Here is a 19,530-nt window from a genome sequence, read left to right as displayed (position 1 = left end):
AGTGAATGTGATGTTGAAATGGTCGACGAAAGTTATATTTGGGATGACAATTATAATGACTACTTTGATATAGACGAAGACATGATTTTAAAATACATATGTACTAGCTGACCATGTGCGCTTCGCCACCCCAATTAGAAGAAGGAAATAATACTATTAAGTCTCCCTTTGTGAATATAATTGTAAATGTCTAATTTCATATTTCTGGGTCCATTATTATAGAAAATGCTAAAGAAAGTTACCACTAAAGCCACCTTTTGTGAATTCGAATTCATTCAGAATCATGTGTGCCTAATTTTAAATTTTTTATTATAAGTACCATTGCAATAAAGAAATAGTACCACTGATTATCACTTTTGATCCGTCAAGTTTAAATTTTAAATTTGTATAGCATTTACTATATTATTATAAATTAATTTTGTTTCTAAAACACTTAATATTTAATAAATTATCACAAAACCGAAACCGCGGTTTTGAAATTCTTCGGTTGGAAACTCTAGATCCATTATTATAGAAAATTCAAAAAAGTACCCATGAAAATAAAGAAAAAGTACTGAAGTATGCCCTTGAATTTTTACTCATTTACGACCATATATTTCATATTTCTACGCCCATTCGGGTTCATATAGGTTTAATTTAATATCTTTAGCTTCATTGGTGAAGAATTTACAAAAAGTACCATTCGAATACAGAAAAAGTACCAAAAAGTATACCCCTAGAATTCTCACTCACATAGGTCCATATGTGTTTCATTTCATGTTTCTAAGTCCATTGTTATAGAAAATTCAAAAAGTACTATTAGAAGAATAAAAAGTACCTATAGTTCAGTTCTCACATTTTGGTACCTAAATATTACGCCATATTCCTAACATTAACTTCACTCAGATACATATCAGCTAACTTTAATGTCGATAAGTGAAATACTTTAAAAAATTAAAAAAGTACCATTAGGAGAAAAGTACCAATTGCCCTTTTCCCCCTTGAACACCCCTCAAGTTTGAAATTTAAAAATATTCCATTTTGCTACAGACATGTCTCAAACGATTAAAATATGTGTTAAGTGCCCAAGAAAAAATATGTTTTAAAAAAAAGTACCAAACTGTTTATCCGGATTTGGCCCAATATAAACTTTGGCACTCGAGTTCCAAATAACAGCCTGTTAGTTAATTTTTGTATGAATCCAGGAACCAATGTTAAACAAATTATCAAAATTGGCTTAATAATTTCAAATAAAATGTGTTTTCCCGATTTTATCCCTTTTTGGTACCTTTTTATCCCCATTGCGGTGGTAAAATTTTATTCAAATAAATTTCTGTATCGTTGTGGGAGCTCAAAATTAAATGTTCGTATGTCTATATCAAATTATAGAAACATATTTAATGAAAAAGTACCAAAATTTCCAAAAAGTACCAAACTTATATTTTTTGATAAGTAAAGAATACGATTTAAATTTTGTTTCTATGTTTATTGGTTTAAAAGAAACATAGGGTGCCAAAAAAGTACCAAAATACAGTTTTGATCCGTTTTCTCCCCTAAAAGGTTCGTATTTCGAAAAAGTACGAAATTAAAATGGAGTAACATGAAGGGAGGAACCCACAATTAAAAAATTTCATGATTCTAATTTCAGTCGTTTGGGCTGTGCGATGATGCAGTCATCGCACAGTCATTCAGTAACGTTACTCTTTTATATTTAAACAATAAAATTATTGGTAGGAAAATGCACAAAATATGTCCCAATTTCCCCGCATCGGAAGTGTAGTTCTTGCTTGATGCTGTAAAAAAAATACAGCGCTACAACAGAGTAAAAAAACAGACAACAAAAGTCAACTGTAAAAAACATATGGTAGCTTATGAAATTTAAATAGAATAGAATATTGGCCATTTACATAAGTATCATTTAAAAAAAGCATTGTGAAACTCACTTTCGTATTTATATTGAACTTAAATATAATTAACATTTAAATACGAAGTCAAAAATTGGCTCTAAGAGAATTAGAGTTTTATGTGCTAATTATATAGTTTTCAACAATTAACAAAAATTCACATTTTTATATTTAAACTGTTAAATTGTGTACATTAGCTGAATTTTGAACGTGAATTTACCCAAATGGGGTTTTCGTTAGAATGGAAACAGCCAACACAGATATACTATAGACCAACGTTAGGCGTAACCCAGCACACGAAAAAGCAAGTTATATAAATTATATTTTATTTATTTATGCAATGAAATTTTTAACGAAAAGAAATTTCGTATACTCGAAATTGCAAACGATGATAAGTATCAGTTTTTGATCCGATTTTATATATGTAATCTACTAGATCAGAAATACAACAACATATCCCGGTAGCTTATGATATATTTGTTTTTATACCCTTCACCTTCGTGAGAAGGGTATATACATATAAGTTTGTTATTTCGTTTGTAATTTCCACAATATAATTTTCCGACGCTATAAAGTATATATATTCTGGATCCTTGTAGATAGTGGAGTCGATTAAGCCATGTCCGTCTGTCTGTTGAAATCAATTTTCTGAAGACCCCAGATATCTTCGGGATCCAAATCTGAAATAATTCTGTCAGACATGCTTTCTAGAAGTTTCCTATTTAAAATCAGCAAAATCGGTCCACAAATGGCTGAGGACAGGACAACCTCGATTTTTGGCCTATATCTGGATTACTAAGTCATTAATATAGACAATATGGATATCTAATGATAGATATTGCAAAGACCTTTGCAACGACTTATATAAGACCGTAGTAAGTTGGACCTACAATGGGTCAAAATAGGAATAGGATTTTTTAAATTTAAAAAAAAAAATTTAAAATAACAATTCGAAAAAAAAAAATTTCCAAAAAATGAAAAAAACAACTTTGGAAAAAAAATAAATTTTGTTTACCTAAAAATATTAAAAATTTGTATTTTGAAGTATAATTTGGTGAAGGGTATATAAGTTTCGGCACAGCCGAATATAGCTCTTTACGACTGTTTCTGTAGAGATATCTTTCCGATAAACTACAATAATTCCAAATTAAGTTTGGTGTCGGTGAAACTATTGCTTTGAAACTTATTTTATGCGACAGGAAAAGAAATGTAGTATATTGACTGGAGCCAGCATAAACGTATTTCACCCTTATCGAAACAGGTTCCATTTAACAGTGCAGCTTGGAATTACATATGAATTGTTTTCTGGGTTAATCTAACCCCTGTGTATATGTGTGTGTGTGCGTGCGTAAATGTTGTGTTCTGCATTAATAGTGGTTGAGTTTCACAAGACAACCCTTGCTTAACATACCATGTTTCCCATCCCTAATATCGATGAAAATTTCCAACAGGAAATTAAAAGAGAAAAAAAACGAAAAACGCAAAACAAAAATATTAAAATATAAGTTTTAAGTGCTGGTTAAATGACAAAAAGTCCACAGAGAGGAAGAAATAATAAAAACGTTAAAAATTATTTGAAAATAACCTTATTTTCCCCTGCACACTTTAAGTAAGACATTCGTAAATAAAAGTTGTATAAATATATGTAATATTTTTCACAATAAATATCATTTTTGCATTGTTTTTCCATTGAAAATTAAAAAAAAAGTCATAACAGTGCTTCGTAAATTAGCCCCCATGTTTCCAACGAAATATGTATGGAAATATTGCCAGAGAAATTTGCTAAAATGTGTGTGTGTGAAAGCAAACAATATCTGTTCTAAGTAGAATTTTTGTTTTATACTAAAATTATTAAAAGGCATATAAATACAACGGAATGAAATAAAATTGTTAAATAAATAAATAAAAAAAAATGTTTAATTCATTTAATGTTTGCCACAAAAATATATTATTGGATGTTTAATTTCAAAAAAGTTCTAAACCAACCACCAAGCAGTATAATCTACTACGGCAACTGGCAACTGGCAACAAATAACAAAAATCAACAAAGATAAAAAAGTGATTATGTATTAGGTTTTTTGCAACTCCTCCAAGTTGTTGTTTTCAATAAAAATAAAAAGGCAGTTAGTCATGTAAAACATAGTGTTTAATTTCAGTTTCATATATTTTAAATACATTACAATAGAATGAATAAGAATTGATCGTGAATTTGAAGATCTAATATTGAGTTGAGAGAAGAGAAATAAGCCAAGACTCGAACCTCTTTGTCAAAAGTTTAAACATATTTTTGAAGCTTACCAAATTTATACTAAATAAATCGAAGGAATTGAAAATAATAAATACTTTTAATTTTTTCCAGTTGTTGGAAAGAGGCGAAAAAAGTCGCTAATCTTATGAAAACGTCAAGAAATTGTTATTGTCAACCGTAGTGCTCTTATAATTAATCTGGGACATAGTTACGAAAAAAAGGAGAGAAACATATTATAAACAAAATATAAACCAACAAAGATAACTATAAAAATACGTTTAGAAATATATATTTATATATATTTTGTGTATAGAATACATAAAACGTTTTTACTTAATGCTCAATCACTTGTCAAACTCGAATGGGACGTTGAGCATGGAGTCAATTAGTGAAATAATTGACCATCAGACATTGAGCCGGCAGCTAGTGGAGGATACCAGCGATCTGATGGTGCAACACACATTGGTGGGCCGTACACCGTCGCCAGCGTCTTCGGTAACGGTACTATCGGCACATGATAGCGTGGTCGATGAGCATGAAATGGCCAACTCGTCCAGTGTTGTTTTGAATTCGGACTCTGGCGAGCACAGCAATATGGCAATTGTGCACAATATTATGGATCATCATAGTCCAACGTATCAAACACAGCGGCTTCATCAGCAACACCATATGCACCAGCACCCTGAACATCATATGCAGCATCATCACCAGCACTTGAGTTTGCCGCAACGTTTGCGTCTGGAGAGCCCCGTACATTTTGTGGCGGCTGATAATACGTTAGACGCATTGTCGGTGGGATCGAACTGTTCGAATACAATGGGACATATCATTGCCATGGAGCAAGAACATAAATTAGTGATAGTTAATGGCAATAGTAATGGTAGTAGCACCAACAACAATAATAACAATAATAATATTTGTAATAGTCTTAAAAATAACAACAACAACAACAATGTTAGCAGTAATCACAATAAAAGCAATTGTGATTTGGGTGTCGTTTTAGATGACCTAACGGCCGACGATCACACAACAATGGATTCTTCAGATCAGCCTAACTATGAGTCGCATGACGGTTCGGCGGAATCTGAATCACATCACACCTCCGCACTACATCATATGCATCTTCACCACCACCACCATCAGCAGCGTTGTCGTCACAACATCCATGATCACTGCCCCCTACAATCAGCTCAAACAGAGCCACTAACGGCGATAGTTCAAAATCATGACGATTCTCGGGACTCTGCCACTCAGATATTGAGTCCCCCGGAGCTAAGCGTGGTGGGTGTAGGCGAAAACTCGCTGGGGACTAGTTCCTATCAAACACTGACTTCTGTAGTAAACGATGAACCATTATCTCCGCCCGGATTTAGTCCTACATCAGCATATGCCACGTTGACACCTTTGCAGCCATTGCCACCCATTTCCACCATGTCGGAAAAGTTTGCCTATGGCGGCCACATCAGTGGTGGGGGTGTTGTTAGTAGTTCCAGTACAAACGATGCAGCTAGTGACGATGGTGGTAATGGCAATAGTGCATCGAATGGTTCAGCTGGAGTAGTTGGCCCATATGTTGTGATGCCAACTACTCATCATGGTCATAATCAGCACCAACATTCACAGCATCATCATTCGCATCAACAACACTCGAATCCACTGAGTTCCCTTAGTTTAAGTGGTCTGAGTGGTGGTGAGCCCTCACCATATTCCTCATATGATAAACTGCCAACAATGGGGATGTCCATGACACCACCTCATAACTATGGCAGCTCTCCGTCTCACACTCTTTCAGGACTTGTAGTATCGTGCGATTTGCCGGCCACCTCACCTGGTGGCTGCGGCCCCCTATCACCTCAGTCAAATTACAGCCACTCTGCAGATTTACAGTCACCCAAACCTTTACAATCTAATTTATTACGTTGTAAGGATTCTTCCAGCTCGAAATTGAACACCTTGACAACAGACACTGACACTGGTGTCACCGGCTGTGCTGCAGAACGTCATGTAGTATGCCTGTCGTCCGTCAATATTAATGGTAGCAGTGATGTTGGTGATCATGTCATTATTACGGATTACGAGTCACCATACAATTCTCAACAAAGGGACATGATTGTCTCAAGCACACCATCTACCTCATCAGCATCTAATGGATGCGGCCGAAATGGCTCTCACTTACATCTACAAACTGCGAGTCCTGGGGCACTTAGTCCACACTCGGTATCTGCCAGTTCTATGAATTCACCTGGTACAGTCGTAACATTACCACACTTGAACTGCAACAATAACAAAAACTTAGTGGATATATCTGCACTGCAAGGAAATCAACAGCATGTGGTATCGCTCACACCTTCACCACCACCACAAAACATCGGCTTAAGTGAAGCGCCTCGAACGTTATTAGTGACCGTAAATCATGGCCATGACGACAGTAATACCTTGAACGGACGAAGACTGATGATAAATGGAAGTCTCGATACACATTTGATAATGCAAACAACACAACAGCAGCAGCATCAACAAAAGCACCATCAAGATACTAAATCACATCCTATAACAGGTGATTGCACCAATAATGGATCGCAGCAAACTCAAATTGTTATTCAAGCTCAACAACAGCAGCAGCAGCAGCAGCAACAACAACCAATCCAGAATCAACAAATCCAGAATGAAATTCAGCCTCGTAACAATAAACACTCCATCACTAATTCCAGCGCCAACTCACACACCACCAGCTCAAGCTGTGGAGACATGGAGGAGATCAATACAAAAGAGTTGGCCCAACGTATTTCAGCAGAACTTAAGCGCTACAGTATACCTCAGGCAATATTCGCTCAACGTGTTTTGTGTCGTTCTCAAGGCACTTTATCCGATCTGTTGCGTAACCCAAAACCCTGGTCGAAACTCAAATCTGGACGCGAAACGTTTCGACGCATGTTCAAATGGTTGCAAGAGCCTGAATTTCAACGTATGTCTGCCCTACGTATGGCAGCCGCTCAATTGCCCCAGCGCAGCTCATGTACAACTAATGGCAACAGTTCCATTAATCATCATATAGTCAACAATAGTGTACATGGTTAGTAAGATAATCGACGTACATATAACGACATCGTAAATAAGCCATTTTGTTTTTTTTATAGAAGATTTCGATTTGGATTTTGCTGGACCGACTAGTTTAAGTAGCACAACACCCAGCACTATCCCAGCAGGACCAGTAGTGATAGCTGGAGCACCCTGTCACCGTAAAGATGAAATACAAATGGAACATATGCCCCAACCCAAGAAGCCTCGTCTAGTGTTTACTGATTTACAAAGGCGCACCTTGCAGGCCATCTTTAAGGTATGTATATTCACTCAGAATTTCTATATAGTTATAATCTGAACACAAATGGTAGTTCCTATTAATACATAATGTATAATGTTCTTTACGGTATTTTTTTGAGGTGTGGGGCTTATAAACTTTTGTTTATATCAATAATCTGTCAAGTCTGGTGATTGTTTGTGAGGTAATTATTGTAGAAATAATGATAACTTCGAAAATAGCAGAATATAGAGATTTCTAGATGCAAACATCGCAGAACAAAGTCCAAGGAAATATCCACTATTAACAAAAATACATAGTTGTACTCGTTTGGAGTAAACTGGATGCAGACGGGTTTGCAAGCAAATGGTGCAATATTTTGGGAACTGACGTGTCTAAACTTGGTTTATTTGGAAGTTCAGACTGTAGGCAATATATTCGACGTCCACTCTTTTCTGCTTGTCAAACACAGTAGTTTGTGAAAATAGCTAAAATATTTAAAAATTACAGATTTTCCAAAAAAAAATTTTTGATTTTGGAAAAAAAGGTCAACATTTTTTTGTCGAAAGATTGAAAAAATATCTATCTGAACTATTTAGGATACATTTTTCTAAGAACAATTGGTAAGAAGTTATATGGATGAGAAAAAACACCTGTTTGGGCAAAATGTCTCTGAATTACCAACCAATAGGACTACTACCTTGGTGCAAATTTCATCCCGAACGGAATACATCGATTTCAAAAGTTGGTTCACTTGACATGAAATCCCCCATATATAAAAATTAATGCATGTCTGTTTATTTATACAATTAATACACTTCCCAATGTCTAAACTTTTCACGAATAAATTTCTTCTCACTATATGGAGTTTGGCTGGAAATGGACGGGATTTTATTAGTGGGAGTGGTACATATCACACAAAGTAAATAGTTATTTTCCAATATCACGAGAACTATAACAATGCGTTTAGATGATGATTTTTACGACGTCTCTTTTTGTTTGTAGGCGAACGTTGTAGAGAAGACTCGATTTGTGTTTTCCTGTCGGTTTTCATATTTCTCTTTGCACTAATTTCTTTTCTTCTTGTAACGTTTTATGGTTTTTCTTATTTTGAAGTTTAATAAAGAAGATTAACCGAAACAATAAAAATCAACCCTGCCTGGAAAAAAAATGCAACTAAAATTCATCGTATAAACGCAAAAGGTTTTGGAACTAACTTCAAAAAGGAATTAAGAAACATCAGTCTAATTGTGACATTCTTCAAACTTTATAGGAATCAATTTCCTATCACTGCATGAAGTTTAACTAAAAATGGACGGGAGCCACCTCCCATACCTAGTAAACAGTTATTTATAAATGTCTTTAGAACAATAATTACGAGATTATTCAAACTATGTCCGAATAGCTCTCTTATCAGTTAACATAGTTTGGCTGAAAATGGTCGGAATTGGATTAGGTCCTTTGGTCCTTGGGCCGAAAAAATAATATGTACCGAATTTGATAGAAATGTCTTCAAAATTGCGATTGGATTAATCGAATCTGCTATCTATAAGGATCCAGAATATATATACTTTAGGTTTTTTTTTATTATATTGTGGAAATTACAAACGGTAATCAACCAGCTCACTTGGGTCCATGAATTGGTCCCTTTGTGATACCCTAGGGGATCTTGCTCAGGATATCAAGGGGTCCTTCACATGTCAGAACTGGGTTCAGTGCAGAACCAACCTGACGCACGAATGAATGAATCCATCTTCCTGATATCCAGAGTAGATAGATCCGCTAGGCCGTGCAGAAATAGACTACCTATTGTCGCAGTCCTTACCCCTGATAGAGCAGGGCAGAGACAGAGGAGATGTTCAACCGTCTCATCCTCGTCTTCATCATGGTAACTCCTACAGAAGTCATTGTATGGAGTATTCAGCCTCCTAGCATGCGCACCAATCAAGCTGTGCCCCTAAGCACTGATATCAGAGTTCGTAACCTAGTCCGTGGTAGCCCCGTAAGGGATATTGACCTGTGATGGTCAAAAACGGGCCAAGTAAGTCTCGATATCGAGCAATTTGTCAAATTAGACCATCTGAGCTGAGCAGACTCAAATAATTTACGCTGTATGATTGACTTACAGCAAGATAGCGGTGATCCGACCAAATGATCGATCTCATCAATTTGTAAATCCACAGTAGGTGGATTTACTTAGAGCCTTCCACCATACTAGTGCTCAATACATTAGTATGGGCTTAACCACCATATCGAAAAGCCATTTCCCATTCCTAGGGCTTATTCCCCAGGTAACCCCAATGGCCCTTTTACAGGCATAAATAGCGATAGCCGCCTTGGATGCTCTCGCATGAATATTCTGGCTCCAGGATAGCATAATAATTCCCAGATAATTAGGACTATCCGAGAGCTTAAGTTCCACTCCGTTAAGGCGCGGTAATGGGAACGAGGGGATTTTGTACCTTCTGGAGAAAAGCACAAACTCCGTATTCCCCGGATTCACACCAAGTCCAATAGCAGTGCTCCACTGGCTGCGTGTGCTTGGTGAAGTTTGTAGGCAATGTGATAATGTGTCCAGGTGTTTCCCAGAGACGGCTGGACAGCAACATCATCAGCATATGCAACAGTTTTACATCTCATGGAATCTAGTCTCATGAGCAGTATATTAATGGCAAGATTCCACAAGAGTGGCGATAAAACCCCTCCCTGTGGAGTGCCTCGGTTCGCTAATCTAAAAATAGTAGCAAGGTGAAGGGTATAAAAAGAGGAAAATAAATCTGTAACTTCTAAACCCTAAGTGTGATTTGAATGAAATTTGACATGCGCAAAGAAGAAGTGTTGTCGAGTTTAATTTTTGAATTTAGTCAGCAGTTGTGCGGCCAGGGGTCCCAAAATTAGGACACCTCGGTAATGTTAAATTTTTAAAACGATCCTTTGTCTTAGTCTGTGTTCCGATTTCAAAAAAATTACATATATAGAGCTACCAATTATCTCTTATAACTTAGGAGACATTTGCGTTTGAAAATAAAATGTTTCCCCACCCTACTCCAGTTTTTTGATAAGAGCTATTCCAAATATTTCTCGATTTTCTCCATTGTTCTTCTGTTGGACTAACAAGAACTGTATATGTCAAACAAAAAAAGAATTGCTTAAAAATAGTGACTGGGTAAACAGTTATATGCATTAGAATTTAAAAATTTAAAATATGTCGATTTTTCGCTAGTTTATGGGAAAAAAGTAATTTTTTTCTTTTTAAGTTATCTAAAAAATTTCTAAGCTGATTTATTAAGAATTTATACTTATTGTTTAGCTTTACTCAAAATATTTTAAATGAAAACAAATTTGAAAATTGCTGATTGACAGGTCAATCAAAAAACGACTATTTTATCTGTAAAATTAAAATTTAGGGCAAAAATTCTCAGATTGCATAGTCGATAGCAAAATATATTAACCGATTTACTACTGATGTAAACCTTGTGCGCAAAGTGAAGATATTTCGGTAAAATTTGGTACATATAATTTTTTCGAAATCGGCTGAAATCGGTCCAATGAACTTTTACTTGCATGTGTAAACGCTCAAGCAACTTGTAGTCATTTCGATGTATTTTCGATAATAATACTGTTACGTTCTAAACCTTTTTAAAACGGGGGGTTTATTTCCTTTAAATAAACCGGATACTTTTGATTGCAAATAAAAGCCGTTTAGTAGTTTGAAAATGGTAACAACTCTTTATTTATTCAAATGTACAACAACAACAGAATTAAATAGTCACTCAATGTTTTTTTATACACGTTTATAAATTCTCAGAAATACAGACACAATTTATAATGTACACGAATTTACTTGAAAAACAGAACACACTTTAAGGCTCTCAGTTGATGTTTATTCGAAAAGCGTCTCTGACACAAAGTATACAGAGGCGTCAAATTTGACAGTTCAAAAACACTAAAATCAGCTTTTTTTGAAATTGTTTCGATAGAAAGAGAAAACAAATAATTAATACAGACAGTGCGTTAAAACAAACAACTATATAAATATGCACAAAACCAAACCAGTTGAAATTGTTTCGAACGAAAGAGACAAATATATTTTTTTTGCCGTGTCGCCTCTGTATACTTTGTGGTCTCTGATAAACTAACTCATGACTGCAACCTCTGCCACTATCTATAACACTGCCATCTGCATTCTAGATTGCTCTTTAACTGTCAAAGTTCGAATATTCTAGATCATACGCCATCTGTGGTGTACTTTCTACAATGTTCTTTAACTGAATATTCGAATTCAAATAGCGTTGCCAACTTACGATCAATGGTCAACTGAAAGCTTTTATTTAATAATGCCCACAGATATGTTACAGTTTGCAATTACAGCACTGTTATTTGAAAGCATTATGCTACTTTTAAATCTGCCCTTAAAATCGTTATATTTGAATTCAAGTACAATTTCGTAACACTGCCCCCCGCTTAAGCCTGTTCGTCCTGAATAGGCATAGATTCACTTCTCCCATAAGCGGCTAGTCGTTCTAGATGTACGGCCTTCATTCCCGATATCAGTCTTCCACATTTCCGTATTCTATAAACCACGTCGTCCAATTTCTTAACTGCCCTATGTGGTCCTTTGCAGTGATTCCTTAATTTGGATGACAAACCCTTATTACGTTGTGAGCTATATCTGGTTTTCATTTGGTCATTTGTCATTTTAATTCGTCTCCGAACGAGTTCATGCATTTCTTTTTCTGCTGCTGAAGCACCTTCACCCATCTTGGAACCCGGCCTGATGATCATTTCTCTGCGGGACAGACCAAGCAATCCAACAGGAACCATTCCGCCGTTGCACTGTTCAACGGGGGCCTCCATTGTTTCATGGTCACTTTTCATTTCTGCTGGTTCCAACACCAACAAATCATTGTCTATACAATCCTCCACTTCCTCACGGGCCCATACCAAATCCTCTGACTGCGGTGGCAACCTTTTGTGCTCAACAAAAACTAACTTTCTTACTTGAGACTTGCTCTCATATCCGACGTCAAGGAGTATTTTAACATTTCGCCAATTCATGACTTTTGTCCCATATCCAAAGTAATGCTGTGATTAATCATGAAGTCTGCACCAATGATTACTTCGTCCACAATATCGGCAACAACAAATACATGATTTACGCTAATACCACCAATAGTTAGTTTCACATTAACTTTACCATGGACAGCGGCAGGCTCTCCAGAACCGGTGCGTAGACTTACATTGCAAATTGGTTCCATCGATTTCTTTACTAAATCTGTTCTGATGATAGACTGCGACGCTCCCGTGTCCATAGTAAGGATGTGCTTCCGGCCGTTGATGTACCCACTAGCAGTAAGATTGTGGAGATGGTAGGGCCATCAGGTGTGGGTGTCAGATCCTGTCTCTCAGTGCTAGCTCGCTTTAAAGGTGGCTCCTGTAATACTTGATGATTCGCCAGCTGGTTATTTCTTGATGCTGAAACATATCTGATGCGCTTTCTTGGTGCTCTGCAGTTTCGCTGAATGTGACCCATTTTTCTACAGTTATAACATTTAACTTTGGCTTTAGTTTGTCTCTTACTTAAAGCCTTTAAAACTGTTTCTATTAATTCCTTTAATTCGTTGACCATACTTTACACTCCTGGGGCTTTGAAGTTATCTTTGCTGTTTCTTGCGCCAGTGCAAATGAGACTGTTTCAGCAAATGATGGTTTAGGTGTAGCACAAACCGCATGTTTTATTTCAGGATCGCGAATGTCATTGACGAATGCATCTATCTTGATATGGTCCAAAAATGGGTTGTTTTCCCCTGGATAAGTAAGCTGTAGCAAACGCTCGATTTTCAACGCAAAATCTTGTAGCGTCTCATTGGGTTTCTGCACTCTACCACGCAATTCCATTCGGTATAATTCTTTTTTATGTTCGCCACCGTACTTACGTTGTAGCGCATCCATTATGTCATCATAACAATTTCTGTTGCTTGCTGGCACGTTGGTGTGCTGCCATCAAAACTAGGGGCCTTTATTCTACTCGATGTTTCTGAAATAACTCGCACCGGTCCATCTTGGCATTGCAGATTATTAACCTTTGTTTCTAGGTCATGCAGTTTTTGATCAACACCATTTTCTAAATGTGACACCTTCTTGTCAATACCATCCACTCTGCTGTTAAAAGCTTCAGACATTTCCTGAATTTTCTCATCTGTGACTCTAGATGATTCTTGAAATTTCGCTTCCATTTCAGCTAGGAGTTTCTCGTTGTTGACTTGAACTTCAGCTAATAATTTTTCATTGTTGACTCTAGAAGTTTCTTCAAATTTCATTTCCATTACTTTATTTTCTTCTTTAACTTCAGCAAGAAGTTTCTCATTGTCGGCAAGAAGTTTCTCGTTGTTGACTCTAGAAGTTTCTTGAACTTCAGCAAATTTCTCATTTGTTTCTTTGAATTTTTCCATCATAGCAGCAAACATAGTGCTTAAATCCATGCTGCTTGTTGTTGCACGGGTAGAAACTTCCAATTCTTCTTTATACTCAAACTCGTAAGTTCCAATATCAATATCACGCCGCTTGAATTCATCTATGAGCCTCTTCTGCAATTCTGCTTTGTTACCTGCTGTTGGTAGCTCCAACTTACTCAATTCTTTCTTGAGTTGTTCAACTTTTAGTTCCTCAAAATTCATGCTTATTATTTTGCAATCCCACATCTGACACCAATTGTTACGTTTTAAACCTTTAAATAAACCGGATACTTTTGATTGCAAATAAAAGCGGTTTAGTAGTTTGAAAATGGTAACAACTCTTTATTTATTCAAATGTACAACAACAACAGAATTAAATAGTCACTCAATGTTTTTTTATACACGTTTATAAATTCTCAGAAATACAGACACAATTTATAATATACACGAATTTCCTTGAAAAACACAACACACTTTAAGGCTCTCAGTTGATGTTTATTCGAAAAGCGTCTCTGATAAACTAACTCACGACTGCAACCTCTGCCACTATTTATAACACTGCCATCTGCACTCTAGATTGCTCTTTAACTGTCAAAGTTCGAATATTCTAGATCATACGCCATCTGTGGTGTACTTTCTACAATGTTCTTTAACTGAATATTCGAATTCAAACAGCGTTGCCAACTTACGATCAATGGTCAACTGAAAGCTTTTATTTAATAATGCCCACAGATATGTTACAGTTTGCAATTACAGCACTGTTATTTGAAAGCATTATGCTACTTTTAAATCAGCCCTTAAAATCGTTATATTTGAATTCAAGTACATTTTCGTAACAATACGTATTCTCAACTTTCATCAATCTACTTGCATGCGTAAACGCAGCGTAAGTGTTTCTAATTTAATAGTGTTGTAGTTTTAATCAGTATGAAATCAATAAATTCCTTGTTTAATTAAAAAACATTAGAATGTTAAATCTATAAAACATGCGTAGTTAGAGATATTTTTCAAATCTGATTGCAGATAAACAAATTTGAACCACTATTATTGTAATTATTTTCTCTAAATATGAATGATAATCATTGAATATTCCTAAAAGTTGTAATGTTAGGCATCTTAATAATTCGTTTAAGAGCATAAACTTTAAATTTGATTCATTCTTAATAACCAAATTTTTCTGCTGCGGCTTGTGTTGAGTGAAAAAAATTAGGTATTCTATGCCAACTGACTATATGTTACTAGAACCGAAAATATCTATGGATATAATAGAATAATTCAATTAGCAACATATTTGGCCATCGAAAAGTATCTGAATATTGTAACTTTTAGAAGAAAACTTATGAAGAAATTCCCGACAAACAATTTCCCTTCACCAAATTATACTTAAAAATATTTTTATTTAAACAAAATTAAATTTTTGTTTTTAAAAAAGTTTTTTTCCAAATTTTCTTTTTAAATTTTTTATTTAAAAAAAAAAAAATTTAAATAATTTATGACAAAAAAATTTTTCGTGAAAAATAATTCGGGTTAAAAAGAATTTTCCCCGATTTTGACCCATTGTAGGTCCAACTTACTATAGCCTGATATACATACATCGTTGCAATGGACTTTGAAATATCTATCATTAGTTATTCATATTGTCTATATTAATGACTTAGTAATCCAGATATAGATCAAAGATAGGTAAAAAATCGGGGTTGTCCCGGGTTTTCCCTTATATCCCAGCCGTTTGTTTGCCGATTTTGTCGATTTTAAATAGCAACCGAGCCGGAAGAATTGATGTATGAATCATGTATGTAAGTTATTTGGGGGCTACGGAAAGCTGATTTCAACATACAGACGGACAGATGGATATGGCTATATCGACTTCGCTGTATATAACGATCCAGAATATATATACTTTGTGGGGTCGCAAATGAAAAATGTAGAAATTACAAACGGAATTACAAACTTATATACATATACCCTTGCCACTCATTGCGAAAGGTATGAAAAATATTATGCACAAATTATTAAAAAAAATGTTTGATTAAGATTTAAAAATTTACGAATTTCAAAACTAACGATTTGCCAACAAATGAATGTGTTACACATTTACGCACAGTTTTATGAAAATAAGCGAATTCACTTAATTGTGAATAAATTCGAAAATAATACATCGATTTTTACGATCGATACCTCATTTTGTTCCTATTATTAGAGATGCTAATCGGGACTGATTTTTGAAAATCCCGGGGATCGGGATTTGGTAAATATAAAATCTCGAAAATTATAAGAAAGAAACGTACATAATTACTTATGTCTTTACAATTGAAAGTAAATTTTTTATTTAGCAATTAATTAATTTAAAATTAATAATAAATGCTACCGTCATAGTCATTGATAAAAATTGTAAAAAGTAATGGGCCAACAACACTGCCCTGTGGTTTACCATAAACTCAGGACGTAATGAACTTTTATCACCACCAATTTATACAAAATGTTTCCGGTTAGCAAAATAACCTTTCATTAGAGAAATATTTCTACCACGAATACCGTACAATTTTAGTTTTCTAGCTAAATATCATGATCTATAAGATCAAATGCCTGAAATCATAAAAAATTGCAGCTACTCCACTGTGTCCTTAATCAAACCTTTTTTGAATCCATATTAAAAATCATTGAGTAATTTGTTGGAATGCGTGTACATTTGATGATTTAAAATTTTTTCAAAAACTTTTATCAATTAATTACACTGTGCTCGAAATTGACACTTTTTTCTGTCAAGAAGGGCAATCAGTGGGTTAAACTAATTCGGGTACGCTAACTAATTGGTGCTAACTGTTTTTTTAGGTTAGCTCGTATTTTCGAGATATACCGTTATTTCGGAAATGGAGGAGGTTGCACAACATATATTCGCATAAGTCAAAAACGGTTTAGTTTATTGAAAAAAGTGGAAAAACCGAAATTTCACAATAAAATTACCTTTAAGTAAGGCTTAACACGTTTTTAATCTTCGCAGTCGTTAGTTTAATCCACCGGGTGCCCCGTTTGACAGTTTTTTCAACTAGCACCGTATTATTATTACAGCAATAGTTTCTAAGGACAAACATTTTTCGAAAATTTTTTTTCTAAAAAATCATTTTGCCATCGTTTTAAGCGTACAATTTTACCTTGGATAGGATACATACATATGTATATTAAATATTAACACTTAAAAAATAGTTTTTAGCGCATAAAATTTAAAGTTGGAAAATGATTTTTTTGATATGTTGTTGTGGATTTTTTTCCCTCATGACAAAAGCTATCGATGGCACAATATCGATTGCTAAATCGATCAACCCTTCTATACATATCTATGTTTGAGGCATTTTTATTTTTGAGTTACCTTAAGGATTTTAAAGATTTTTTGGATACATGCTTTTATTTATCATATTATTGAACATTTTAACTAAATAGGGTGTCACAAGCATCTATACAATTTAGTAGTAAGGTGAAACATTATCATGGCCACAGCATTTAATTATTGTTAAATTTTTTATTACATTTATACAAATAATTGTTAATTGCCTGTAAGGATAATTTTCCATAGGCTAATAAATAATAAATAAATAAAAACATTCCTCACTTCATCAAATCTAAATATACATATATGTAGTATAATATTAAACCAACCGTTTATAACAATTTTAATTACTTTATTTGCCATATCTATAGATATATATTATGTTTATACTTTTTAGGAAACTAAACGACCTTCAAAGGAAATGCAAGTAACAATTGCACGACAACTCGGACTGGAACCAACCACAGTCGGTAACTTTTTCATGAATGCACGCCGACGCTCAATGGATAAGTGGCGGGATGATGATGGAAACAGTACTCTATCCGGGCATGGTGGCGCCAAAAGCTCTTCATATCAATCAAATTCTAGTAGCAATAACCATAACCTTCAAAGTCAGTCAGGGAATCATAGTAATTCAAATAATGGCAGTAGTCAATTCATTAACAATAATCGCAACAACATTGGCAATATACATATACAACTTTCTTCTTCCCAATACCACCAAGATCATCACCATTCATCTTCACTGGACTTGGATGATGATGGAGATATGGACCTGGATTTGGTACACGACGATTTCGAATTAAGCGACCACAATATTGATGACAGTCAACACCAAAAAGATGACATGTTGTGACATAATACAGACTGCAAACAGATTATAAAATCCGAGTTCGACTTTGAACAGCTGGAGTCTCAGCCAAATGGGCTGGAATTCAAAAGTGTCCTTAAAATAAATCACAACAGTAACAGTAATGATATACATGTGAATGCTTCAGCGGTTAAGCTTCAATTAGATTTATCAGATAACGATTCCAACACACACAATTCATTCGTCTCCCCCTGCGTATCGATTAACAACTTTGGTGAGGAACATCACACCATTTCAAATGATCTGATACAAGGAGAGTTCGACGATTCAGACGATCCCGAACCGGAGAAGATGGATCAAATGTTGCAAACTAAAAAGGATATAGTATTTGTGCGCAAAATGCCATCAGCTATCTTACAAGCCGTTAAAGACAATTTCTCCAGTTATGAAACTTCATTTGGTGAAACCGGTGTTGATCCTGTGGATCCACGTTCATCAACAACTCTCATTAACAATGATGGCACAAGGCCTGTGCCCACTGTAAAAACACTCGTTGTGCAGCAGAAACAACGATCTACGCAATATACATCATTATGTCCATCATCTGCCATGTCACAACCTGATGAGAACAAGAACAGCATTTTACTACTGAAAGCCCCTGCGGCAAATGTGTCGTTCACCGCCGCTGTTAAGCAACAACAACAACAACAACAGCTACAAACACACCATACCGAACAAATAGCAACGCAACAAGCAGCCGATTATCATCACCAACAGCACGATCAAAGAAAGGTCTTAACCAAATTGTATCTACCCAATAAAATTCATGTTAAGCCCATGCAACACCAAAAGCAATTACAACTTACGACCCTTACTAATGAAACCTCCTCGTATATCGGCATCAAACATGTCTCCCAAAATGTTACTAGTAAAATTAAAGTATTAAATTTGCGTAAACGCTTTACGACGCCATCAACAAATCACTGAAACATCCCATAAACGGTTACGGTATCGAACTCCATAATCTCGGAAATTATTGTGAAAAAGGTAGGAGATGATCTTGAACAATTATTTGTTGTGTTGTGGGGTGGATTTGATTATCAAAAAAATAACCTTGTATTTAATACAATTGCAACAATTAGATCCCGAAAGTGTTCTCTAGCAATGCACCACATCTATTTGATATACATATATCTAATGCTTACTTACCTAACAAATTCCAAACAAATCCTAATGAACTCGTCTTTGTTTTTTTTTTATTCACTAATATTTTTATATAACTTTAATACTATTTTTGTTAAAGAATATACAGTATATTATTTAAATTGGAAACAAGGTTGGTTGTCGAAATATTAAAAGCTGGTGATCGATATTAGAATAGAAACATTAGTAAATGAATTAGCAGATTTCTGCGAAATTGAAAAATGGTTTCGTCACTACCAGAATTTTTTCGATATACAGTTTATAAAAGTGGTTCAAGCGTCAGTCTCGGATGAGTATTCAAACGACG

At 35.0% G+C, this 19,530-nt stretch overlaps 1 protein-coding gene across 1 annotated transcript; it reads left to right on the top strand.

Moving 5' to 3' along the window:
• Positions 1 to 4,405: 4,405 nt before the first annotated feature.
• onecut lies at positions 4,406 to 18,356 on the top strand. The gene is made up of 3 exons (XM_065514690.1): positions 4,406 to 7,204; positions 7,269 to 7,468; positions 17,607 to 18,356. Exons 1-3 carry the CDS (start codon positions 4,507 to 4,509, stop codon positions 18,063 to 18,065), a joined length of 3,357 nt encoding a protein of 1,118 aa, XP_065370762.1. The 5' UTR covers positions 4,406 to 4,506; the 3' UTR covers positions 18,066 to 18,356.
• The last annotated feature ends 1,174 nt before the right edge of the window (positions 18,357 to 19,530 follow it).

The sequence above is a fragment of the Calliphora vicina genome, chromosome X (genome assembly GCF_958450345.1).
Source record: "Calliphora vicina chromosome X, idCalVici1.1, whole genome shotgun sequence".
Taxonomy (NCBI): domain Eukaryota; kingdom Metazoa; phylum Arthropoda; class Insecta; order Diptera; family Calliphoridae; genus Calliphora; species Calliphora vicina.
Note: the sequence above shows the minus strand (reverse complement) of the source record. Positions and strands in the feature narration are given on the sequence as shown.